Genomic DNA, 12461 nt, shown 5'->3' with positions numbered 1-12461 from the left:
CAACTGTCTCTGGCTTGTGCAGGCGTCCTGCAAGTCCGTGTCAGTCCGGACGAGGATTCGACTGGATAAATGAGACTTGGATTATACTGCACGAGCTGATACAGTTTTGCTGAACCTGGCCTCCACTAACTTCAACTCATGAAATATTTACTATGTTTCTGGCCGTTCGTGGATTTGCCGTAGGAGGAAAAACAAAGTTTTCTTCAAGAATTCAAGGAAACACATGGTGAGTAACCGATTATACAAATTTATTGTGTGAAGTATTCCTTAAAGTCCTTTTTTTGCTTCTGCATACATTTGAACAATTTCTTCAGAAAAGCTTTTTTCTTTGACAACATATTTTTATTGAAATATTCAGTGGAAGCATCATCATTATCATAGCTGGGAAATATAATAGTATGATTTCATCTGGTTCGACGAAAAGAGCAGACCCAATCTGTTAATAGCAACACATCTTGTTAGGAAAACAAGTTCTAATAACCTTTGGTAGGTTTCCCTTTACAGCCCCATTATTATTATTAGTGTCTTGATTCTCCAATTCCAGCTTTGATTAGACTTTCAATTTTCACAATTTGATTAAAACTACAGTTTAACAATTACTTACATTTTCAAATTCTTTAAAAGATACACTACATGATATAAAGTGATAAAACTGTTATATTTTTCTGTAATGTGCCACATAAAGGCCATACAGTCAAACTTGTGATTTGCCAATCCTGGCTTTGATTTCATAAATCAACATTGAAAGCTCATTTTGAATTTCGATTTAGAATTTAAATTGAGACACCCATACTGATCACATATTAAATACACAACTAATCTTCACACAGAAGGCAAAACACAGCAATATTAGAAGTTTGTGTTAACTACATTCATACAGATGGTTACATGAAATAAATAGAATATAGTGGTACACAGTATAATGTTATAGTAATCATAAATCTGATTTCATATAGATGGATGTCCCATGTTGAAACCACAACAAACACCAAAAACACACGATTAACTTCAAAACCAAACACCTCTAAAATTATGAAATCCTTAAACTACAATTAAATGTTAACTTTAGGTCTAAATCACATGTTGGTAGTGTTTTACAGCTTGCCCTCATCATCAGGAATACACAGAGAACTAAGCCATCGTTAATGTCGTCAATTTCACCTGTGCTTTTCCTGCGATCACAAGCCAAAATGTCTGCTGTGAAAGATGTTTTTGCAACCAACATGGTATTAAACAGTGATTCGGTTTATAATGTGACATATAGATCTAAAGTCTAAAATAAAGATGATTAAAATGATCAAACTAAAACAAAGTTATTTGTATAATATTGAATAGGGCTCTAAAAACAGTATACGGCCCAACTAATGCAATAATGCATCCTCTTCCTCTTAAATCTTTAGTTTTGGGAGAAGATGGTGTTGGTACTGCACTGTGCTCATTGACACACTCGTTATAGAACAATTTAATCAACTTCAATCATAATGAGCCAATGAGTCTCAGGGACTGTTTGCTTTCTTTTGTATGTTTTTAAGCCCCTCTTCCAAAACTTCAGATGAACTGTGTTAATTATTTGAGATCTGGTATTGCTCTATCTCCATCCTGCAAGTAAATAAAGACAGACAAATGCATCAATGTTAACTACAGCAGTGCAGAGTCAGAGATGTAATTTGTCAATCCTGAAACACAACAGTACACTATACTGGAGATGAGATGATTAGTTCATCAGTCAATTGACAACAAAAATTATTATAACTATTCATCATATGAATATTTTTGTTATTATAAGCTGCTCACTTGTGAGGATTTACTCCTCTGTTTTATGTGATGGTGATGGACCATTGGTGAGATGAAGCAAGCTACTTGAAGACGCAACTTTGGGCTTCAGTAAATTATTGCAGGCATTTTCTCCTTTTTTCCTACATCGATTCATTGAGAAAAGTCAATAATGACAGGAATTAGACTGCACTCAGATACTGAAACTCAAAGAGATGTGGCATAAAGCCCCTTTTGATTGTAGTGACTTTCCCTACTGACTCATAACTGGGAACCCATTGTAATATTCAAAACATAAATATGATGTTTATGATATTTTAGGCATTTAATAGAACCTCCAGCATGATGGCCGAATACTTAAATATTACCTGAGGTTTTGGCCAGCCCTCGCTTGCGCACCACTGTTTAAATTTCTCCTTGGCAGAATTCAGACTTGTTGCATCAATCTTCTTACAGTAGACCCTGATCAGCGTCTCAGAAAAGCAGGTTGGGAGGAGCTTGGACAACTGACAAGAATGACGACAGCATCAATTTGAGAATAATGACATAACAGAGGCTGCCTTATGAATAAATGCACACAAGTTCATGCAAAGAAAGACTAAGATTGACATTTTTGTTGCCTTTGCTTTGGTTCTGACCTGGTCTTTGGAGACCATGAATGCTTCTTCCAGGTTTCCCTTGCTGTAGAAATACATATTCTCGATGGGGTCCTTTTCTTTCATGCCATAGTCCATTGTGACGACCTGAAATACAAATGTGAGACACAAGCCTCTTTTCTTTTTCTCAGGTAAATTATGCCAATAAGTAGGTAACATTCAAACTAAAGGCGAATAAATTCAACCCAAGTTTAAGAAAAAGAAAAATGATGGTTAAATAAATGGTCTAAAAACTCACCTCAACTATAAGATCCCCTTTTGTCAGTTTGTCTTTGTTCGATTCCTCAGGCTCAGGGAGGTCTTTGTTCAATTCCTCTTGCCAACGATCTTTCATTTCCTTCAGAAGGGAGGAGAAATAAATGATCTGTAATCTCTCGCCAGCCTTGCAGCAAAGGAATTGTTGCTAACCACCACAATTTGAGCAGATTTTGCTGAATCATATAGGCTGAACTGAAAACGCACTTTTCTACTTAAACTTTCAAAGTGCTTTACTCTTCACAAACATGTATACATTCATGGCAGCAGATGTGCAATGCAAGGCACCACCTGCCTGCCAGGAACAACTTTAGCTTCTCTTGTTGATCGTATCTTGCTTGTCTCGGCACATAGACAGCAGGAGCATCAACCCCACTCTGCCTCCTGAGCTACAGCTGTGGTGTATTAATGAGCTGTGATTAAATAACTATCACTAAATAACTCACTGTGAGGCAGTAAGAGGACAACTTTCTGTCATCTCATTCATTTTAAATGTCAATATAGTTGATATTACAGCACAGTTCTGTAACCAGTATTTATGTTGATTTTGTCAGACCAGAAAAAGAAAAAGATTTGTCAGCCAGGGTGTCTGTCTGGCACCTTACCAGATGTTGACTGTTATAAACCGATCTTTTTCTGAGTGTAGTCAGTTTGATTCTTGGCATTTGTGTACAGAAATTCAGCTTAGTTTAAACGTACTGTAGTCTTTAGTGACATTTAATCATGTGATTTTTTTTCTCACTGCTATCACATCCTCTCTATTCCATTTCTAGGAATTGGGAATGGTAAGAATGTGTTGTCGTCCGAATGAAATCCAGTCACCCACAGAGGAAATGTAAAATGAAACGCAACAGGAACAAGCAATGACCTTTTCACCCAGAAAAGGAGCATAAATTTGGCTATTTTATAACCAAATTTCTTCTTAACAATTCATTTTCAATCGGACTCAACAATCGGAGCAATGAATCGTGTGACGTAGCACTGAGTGACACAAGTTGATGCAAATTTGGGTCCTAAGAAAGTCCGGTACTTGGTCCATTTTCAAACAGGGCCAACATAGCGATCGAGTCAAAAGCCTTCTAAAGTTACAGCCAAACTGTAAACTAAAATGTGTTTTGGAAAACATTTGAGGCGAGAAATAGTAACAGATCTAGCTACAGATTTAGCTAGTTTACAGTGGTGGAATGTAACAAAGTACATTTACTCAAGGGCTATACTTAAAGACAATTTTGAGGTTTTTGTGCTTGATTTAAGTATTTTCATTCATGTAACATTATACATCTACTCCATTTTAATGGCAATATTGTGCTTTTACTGCACTATGTTTAGATGATAGTTTTGGTTACTTTTCAGGTCAAGATTTAACATGAAAGACATGATAAATTTAAAATGTTCTGCATATTTATAAATTAAACCACATAACAGTGTAGTGTTAAGTCATGCTTCCACACAAAAAACGTCTCCCATGTTTAGTGTAGATGTACTCTAAGTGACTTTTAGTCCAATGACTGCTCACTGCTATCTTATCTTCAAAATTTTGTTTCTAAGAAATGTGATTGGTAGTAATCTATTATTATATCGTAGTCCATGTGAAATCCAATCACAATATGCACAGAGGCAATGCAAAATGATAGAATACAGAAGCAAGAAATATGCAGTTATCAAACACAAAAGTAGCACAACATCCAGCTCTGTCATAACCAAACCAAGTGTAGTGGCTATAGTTCCCATAGCCACAGTGACATAGGCGTTTCAAAGTGGGTGTAATGAGGAGTGTAGTGTGTTAGTGTGTAGTGTGTTTAAAGGAGTGTAATGTGATAGAGGCATCCAAAGACATGACTGCACACCTTGGTTAGGCTCAGGTTTGGTGTTGTTTCCCCCAGACACCTGTAGTGTTTTCGATCAATGATCCTCTCAAGAATCTTCTTTGCATCACGCAGCTCCACACGAGTTGAGTTGAGTATTCTTTGAAACACATGATCTACAGGACAAACGGAGACAGAAACAAACTGCTGAAAAAGGGCTTTGGGCTTGAAAGTTCACACACAGAAAAAAATCCTTTAATCAGTAGCTTTCGAAGCTAAGGGAATGTGCATGTCTTTTCTGTCTGTTTCATCAGAAATATGATTCATCCTTGTGTTCTTGTAAGTTTGTAGTAGTGGTGAGCCAGCTAGCCAAGCTGTTGTACTGCAAAAGTGCACTTAAAGCTTGATTTTTGTTTAGCCAATCGCAGATTTTGATTTATAGCTCCTCATTAATTCATTTCTATGCTAGGATGACTGAGAATGATGTGCTTTCTGCCACAGTAAGTTAACTGTTTGACACTGTTACTTTAACTCCATAGTTGATGTGCTGAGTCATCGGGCACCTGCAATCTTTAGAATAATTCTGAAAATTGTCAAAAGGCTTTATACCACTGTATGTAAACAAATTAGAATAAAGCAAAACACAACATGACAAAACTGACAGCCATCTAACAGAACATGTTTAGCCAAATCAGCATATTTTAAAAGAAAACAAATGTTTGTTTTTTAAACATGGCAAAGATGATGGGCTGTGTATCCAGCTGACTGCTCTTTGTGTCTCAATGTTAAAACAGAAGCTCACATCACACAGTGGTTTCTACAGACCTGTCAGCTTGGTGTAGGCCTCCATGTCACCTATGGCTGTAGAGAGAGAGAACATCTTCCCTCCTGAGCCTTTAATCTGGATGTGCTCGTCTGCTTTTACAAAGGCCTCTGCGATCCTGGATCATTATACCCAACATATTATCCTTTTTATGTATACTATACAAGACATTGAATCATGAAGCAAATTGATTAAGTTACGATTAAGAATAAATACTCACATAGTCTCTATGATCTTGGTAACTTTGTGCTGGTAGGCCCTTCTGTGGAGACAGTACCTTGTGTGGAACATCTCATACAGATTGTCCACCTCCTAAAAGAGTTCCATGTCTTTTAGTCATAGCAAATCATGTAAACAGATTGCTGTTTTAAAATATGATTTTAAATGAGATGCAGCAAAGTCAGCACCTTGTCTCTAGTGCAGATATGCGTCTTCTTTCCAACCTGACACACCCTGGCAAACTGTATAAAGCGGCGATGGTCAAAATTGGTCTGGATGCCCAGGTGGTAGCTGTCCCTGAAATAAAAGAGTGAGACAGAGCAGATAAAAATGGTTCAATGCGTTAAACTAATTAAAGCATCCGGAAGAATGCTGAAAATCATTAGGATATAATGAGTGAATTGCCCTACAGCAGGGCTTGGCAACTTTTTCCATATGAAGTGCTGTTTCTGAAAATTTTCAACATTGGGGTTAACAAATGTTTTTTATTATGACACCAACGCATACATTTAATCTTAAAGGGATCTTTAATTAATTAATTAAATTAATTAATTAATTTAATAATTCCAACCATGTTGGCAAAAAAAAAAAAAGCCAAAACATGTTTCTCCTAGAATCAGAACATTATAATTATATGATTATATATAATTATATAGGCAGTAAACTGAAAATGTGTACTTTCTTAATGCAAAGTTAGTCAGCATACTGCTTTATATGACATTCCCTCATTAGTTTTGCAATTGACCAAAAATGTCAAAAAGGAAGAATTAACATAATAACAGAAATATAAGTACTATGCAACAATGATGCCATCCTTATTCTAGTGGTTATTCAATATGTGGATGAGTTGGCACTTCAACATTTACAAATAACTCTCTTGCACACTAACAGCTAATGTGCCATTGGTTCAGCTACTGTGTGCCAATGGTGGCACCTGTGTCTAGGGTTGCTGATCTGCAGCTGTTCAACAAGCCCCACCTGGCAAAGTAGTCAAACTTGTCCACATCAATGCCAGTTTCTTTGTTGGCCACGATTTCATAGAGAAAGGACTTCTCCTCTCCCCGACCTTTATATGGCCACTGTGGAAATGATGGTGATAGTAGCATTAGTCATTGGCTGTTGTAGCAATGATTATGATACTGAGTGATTTTACACAACTCACAGGTGTTTTTGTTTTTTTTCCTTTAATCATCTCTTTAATAAATGTCATGTCGTCACCGTCTGGGTCATTCTCAACCACCAGTTTTCCAAACTTCAGGCCATATTTTATCATCATCTCCTCCAGTTCATTTTTTTTCACCATGTGGTCAAACATCTTTACAGAGGCTTCCTCATGCTGCAAGATGCACAGATCCATTAATATATATTAGCATGAGAAGAAAAAATACAACGACTAAAGCTTTAGTAGAAAGATCCTATCTCTGCTTTAAACAGGACAGGATATGGAAAAGGAATGTGAATGTTTGTCTTATCTCTCACCTTTGCCAGGTGACAGATCTGTGCCGATAACTCACATAGTGACCGTGTCACTTGTAGTGCATATGGCGAGCTTCTCCCTACTCCCCCTAATTTAGATCTTTCTTCACCTCTCCAACTCTCCCCAGACATCAAAGTAAGGCACCAGCCAGGACTACATTGCTTTGACTCTTTGTGCTGCCACCTTAACTACTAAACTCCCTGTTCATTTCTTTGCTAATTAGTTCTCATTTGTATCCAGCTGAGTCACTACATTAATGAAGCTCCTGCTTATGTGTTTTACATGTGCTTGTTTTATGGTTGGTTATTATGTCACACATCTGGGACAACAGAAGTAATTGTTTCTTACCTTCCAATCCTTCATTCCCTTGCCTTCTTCACCTGGTGGATGGTTTGCTCTTGGAATGAAAATTGCATCATAAAGATGGGAAAATGGCCCATGTCCTAGATATTGGAAAAATAAAATTAGGTTGAATTTGTGCAAAGTCAAGTAAGGTTAACTGGTGAGCAATGGGTAGATTGAGTATATATTATGAGGCCTGTTTTGTTTGTTTGCTGTTTGATGCAAATTCAACATCCCCTCCATGTTTCTTTGTTGTTTTCAGGCTGAGGTAGATTTTTGCAGCATTATTTCCTTTTAATGCAAGAATATACCAGCAGTGATGCCATACTCTCAACCCTGCTTGAGTTATAAATGAGACTTACCAAACCTTGCCAATTTTCAGCAGAAATCCAGAGTATTTTGACTGCACCTGTTTGTGATGACTCAAATTAACCGTAATAAAAAATGTCCAAAGTCCTAGGCCTTTACTGTGCACTATTGACAACATCATTGAGTCATAGAGATATATCAGTGATATATTATATTGGCCTATATGTTGTTCTTTTTTCTCAATTTAATGTGGAAAAAGTTGATTTAACAGAGCATGCCCTGACTTTAATGTGGCAACTCTCAACTATGTCAAACTATGTCAACCCTATAGTGTCATTTAATAGCCCCCAACCCCCTAATTGTACAGATATGATATGGAAGTTTCCATTGGTTTAATTGCATTTCAATAGCAGCTTTAGTAGTTTGTTATTTATAAGCTATACTGATTAAATTTAAGAAGTTGAAAGTTATCTCTTGTCTAGGTTATCTCTGATTGTGTTTGACCTTTGATTATTAGTTATTGGAATTGAAAACAACAATGTTTGGATTAATATCCTTTGTTATCCTTTTTCTCTGTCATTAGATAAACACATCAAACTGCTCCTTAACTTGTTGTTTCTAATAAGAAAAGAAACAGGCCATGAGTTGAAAAAAATATACTTATATATTTAATTTACACATACTACAAACACAAAGGAAAAGTTACATTTACATTGGATCACTTCAAGTGTGTGTGTGTGTGTGTGTGTGTGTGTGTGTGTGTGTGTGTGTGTGTGTGTGTGTGTATATATATATATATATATATATATATATATATATACACATATGTGTGTATATATATATGTATATATACACACACACTTGTAGTGATCCAATGTAAATGTAATATACATGTACATATATGTATACATACACACATATATGTGTGTGTGTATATATATATATATATGTATATATGTGTGTGTGTATATATGTATGTATATGTATATATGTGTATGTATGTATATACATATGTATATATATGTATGTGTATATATATGTATATGTGTGTGTGTGTGTGTGTGTGTGTCTGTGTGTGTGTGTATGTATATATATATATATATATATATGTATATATATATATATATATGTGTGTGTGTGTGTGTGTGTATGTAAAATAAAATAACTGTTGAGTTATAATTGGCTGTAATTCAACACTGAAATAAGAAAACAGTATTTTTTTAAGAAGATAAATTGTATATTTTCATGTGACCATTTGAGCCATTTCATGCATTACCCCCTGAACATTAGATCCACAGCAACTGGTATTTGATAATTTATGGTTAGTTTCATGTTCCTTTTCACTCTTAATCACACCCTGGAATTACCATTCAAAATGTAACACATGTAATAGTGAAAATATACGTATCACTCACCCAGGTCATGGCAAAGACCAGCAATCTGCACACAAAGGACGTCTCTGTCAGTGATTTTGAGTTCCTCCTGCTTTTCCTCCTGCTTTTCCTTCTGCTCTTCCTTCTGCTCTTCCTTCTGCTTTTCCTTCTGCTTTTCCTCCTGCTTTTTCTCCTCCTTTTCCTTCAGAGCTTTTGCAAGTTCTCCTGCCAAGTGTGCGACCCTTTAATCAAACATACAGCAGACAACAACACAGAACTCATCACACATTTACCACATCAGTATCATGCTGCAAAAAAGTCATATAAACGTTTATTATACCTATTACACAGTACGCAATGTGTTTACTATGATTGTACGGACTTATTGATTTTATAAGGTGCTTTACAACAAACCAATCTTCACTAAATTTGCACTGTGATTACCTTAAGACACGTATATCTATATGATAACATGCAGACATACCCAATCGAGTGTTCGAAGCGGTTGTGGGATGCTCCCGGGTAAACATGGTAGGCCCCTCCAAGCTGCTTGATGTGTCGTAGTCTCTGGAACTGAGGTGTGTCAATGATTTTGATGAGCAGTGGGTGTAACTCCACATGCCCGTGGATGGGATCATTAATGACCTGGCAGGACACAATCAAAAACACAATCCAGTTATGATACAAACCATAAAAACAGCTACACTTCATCTCAGGGTTCTGCAGGGTAGCTGGAGGATGATAATTTCAAAAAAGTTCTTCCATTCGGCCCAGTGAGTCAGATGGAAACCAAAGCTATAAAAACACCTGATGGGATCACTAAACATGTCACTGAACTATTTGGACACACCAAGTCAATTTATGACCCAAATTACTTCCAGTAAACACCAGCACTCCGGAGTGATCAGTTAACTAGTTTTTCTTCATTTCAAACCACAATCTTCCTCACCTTCATTTTCCCGTCTCTGACTTCTCATCGCCTTGTTATGTAGACTAACAATGAACTCAACAATAGACAGAAAACATGTAGTCTTGGCCTTGTGCCTATACAGTATGTTTATTCACTGACCCTGAAGTGTAGTGTTATGTACACTCAGGCACGATATATATTACCTTGTTTTGTTTCGACATACTGTGCTGGATTCTCAGATGGTCACCAAGTTTTCTATTTGAAAAAATAACATGATAGGAAATTAGTTCAAAAGAGAAAACTGAGATGTGAAATCTCAAAGAAATCCAGTCAGGTGGATTTTAAACATCAATTAAACCTAAATTAATTTACCAAACAGTAAAACCAACCTCTATATTTAGCCTCCAATTCTCAAAGTCCTTCTGGTTGCAGGTACTGACACGTTTCCTTCACTCTACATTCTTCTGTAGCGCTTTGAAGATGTCCGAGGGTGTATTTGTGTCTAATCAATGACTGCCACATGAATAAAGTTATATCACGTTTTATATCCAGCTTATCCAGACAGACCTGCACAAAAGACACAAAGGGTTAGAACAATACCTGTCTTTTAAATCTTAACCACACCTATTGGATTTGCCACTGCCCTGACAGTGAAATTCTTTTGTGATTGATTGGACAATCAGAAAACTGAAACTTAAAATAGAATGAATATTCTTGCCAATTCAGAGAGAGGCCCAACAATGTTTTTCCATCTCTTTTTGTATTATGATTTTATTGGTGCTAGTGCAGTGCCCGTAGGAAGTATGTATTTGTACATTACATGACACACTACAACGTCTGCAACTCCATAAAACACTTAGTTTTCATAAGGTACACGCACCATCCAGCACATACACATTGAACATTGATATTCGCTGGAAACTATTCAAATATTTTTTGGAAAATCAAACCTTGTAGTGCACTTTTAAACTCCGAAAGATAGGTAGGCTAAATAGACTTACAGATGAGATGAGTCACTTCTCACTTTGACAGCTGAGGCAGGGTCGTTATGCAGGTTACTGTCAGGGAAGGACATCTTCCAGTGCACCCAACAGTGTTTCATTACTTGCAGTAGTATAGTTTAACATTAACATATAAGGCATGTGCATGATCAGTGAACAGGTGGGTGAACCAGTCATCCAAAAGTTTGTGCTTTTAAAGAGACGCATGCCATCATGCAACCTCACCATACACTTCATGACACTTAAATTGAATTAACATTTAATTTTGTTATTGTATAATGTAATGCTATAGCATTTATGTATTATTAAAGATAATGGAAGTTTACTTGTTAGTTACAATTTAAAAGGACCTTCCCAATGCTGCTAAAATATCATTGTGGGCATGGAGGTCCTCAAAGGGCTGAAAGATAATGCATCTCCATTATTTTTATCCATTTTTAAAATCTTATATATTAGCTATCAGAAGGGGTTTTTTTTGCTTGCAAGATTATAAAATACCATATTTCAGGACACCTGGGGTCTCATTTATAACTGTTGTGTATGCACAAGAAAGAGCTTGAAATATCCCTATGCCAGTTTCTAAACATAAATTGGGATTAAGAAAGAAAATAAAATGTGCGTACATTCAAGGAAACTGTCCCATGTGAATGCACATCATGGAGAGAGAAACTGGTGACAAAGATGATGAGGTGGTAAATTATAACCAGAAATAGATCCACTTCATCAAAAATACTCAAACCAGCAGCAGTGTCCTTTTGTGCTGGTGATTGTGAGCCACAACTATTCAATAAGAACATTTAAATTGCAGATGAAATGAGCCCACTTAAATCTCTACATGCAAAGCAGTCATACAAGTTCCCAAAAATATCTGTACTGCTTTCAAAGAGACACGTGTCATGATGCAACCACACCCTTCACTCAATGACACTGGTATTTAAAAGTTATCTAATCATATCAGCTGAGGGAGAGTACAGACAGGAAGATGAGTAAAACTGAAACTTAAGTTTGTAGCTGTATGTTGTAATTTTGTAAAAGGAATTTATCAGTAAAGAGATGGGCAGCTTATACAAAACAATATGCAATGTTTTTGCTTTGATTTTATTGATTTACTGATTTTTTAAGGTGCTTTATAGCAAACCAATCTTCACTTAATTTGGACTGTGATTCCCTTAAGACACATATCTGTGTCTATCTGATAACATGCGGACATACCCAATCGAGTGTTCGAAGCGGTTGTGGGATGCTCCCTGGTAAACATAATAGGCCCCTCCAAGCTGCTTGATGTGTCGTAGTCTCTGGAACTGAGGTGTGTCAATGATTTTGATGAGCAGTGGGTGTAACTCCACATGCCCGTGGATGGGATCATTAATGACCTGGCAGGACACAATCAAAAACACAATCCAGTTGTGATCCAACCAGTAAAACCAGCTACACTTCATCTCAGGGCTCTGCAGGGTAGCTGGAGGATGCCATTTTCTAAAAGGTTGAGTCAGATGGAAACCAAAAACACCCGATGGG

At 36.6% G+C, this 12461-nt stretch overlaps 1 protein-coding gene across 1 annotated transcript; it reads right to left on the bottom strand.

Annotated features, from left to right (window-relative positions):
* Positions 1-997: 997 nt before the first annotated feature.
* LOC131971671 (deoxynucleoside triphosphate triphosphohydrolase SAMHD1-like) lies at positions 998-10484 on the bottom strand. Its single transcript, XM_059333207.1, has 16 exons — positions 10332-10484; positions 10146-10197; positions 9517-9677; positions 9239-9274; positions 9075-9154; positions 7357-7451; positions 6681-6867; positions 6510-6627; positions 5720-5828; positions 5533-5624; positions 5315-5430; positions 4532-4665; positions 2668-2766; positions 2412-2516; positions 2142-2279; positions 998-1599 (listed from the first exon to the last, which is right to left on the bottom strand). The coding sequence occupies exons 2-16, from the start codon at positions 10161-10163 to the stop codon at positions 1567-1569; spliced, it is 1521 nt and encodes a 506-aa protein (XP_059189190.1). The 5' UTR covers positions 10164-10197; positions 10332-10484; the 3' UTR covers positions 998-1566.
* Positions 10485-12461: the final 1977 nt, after the last annotated feature.

This window comes from Centropristis striata, chromosome 5 (assembly GCF_030273125.1).
Source record: "Centropristis striata isolate RG_2023a ecotype Rhode Island chromosome 5, C.striata_1.0, whole genome shotgun sequence".
Lineage (NCBI taxonomy): Eukaryota > Metazoa > Chordata > Actinopteri > Perciformes > Serranidae > Centropristis > Centropristis striata.
This window is presented reverse-complemented; position numbering and strand designations above follow the sequence as displayed.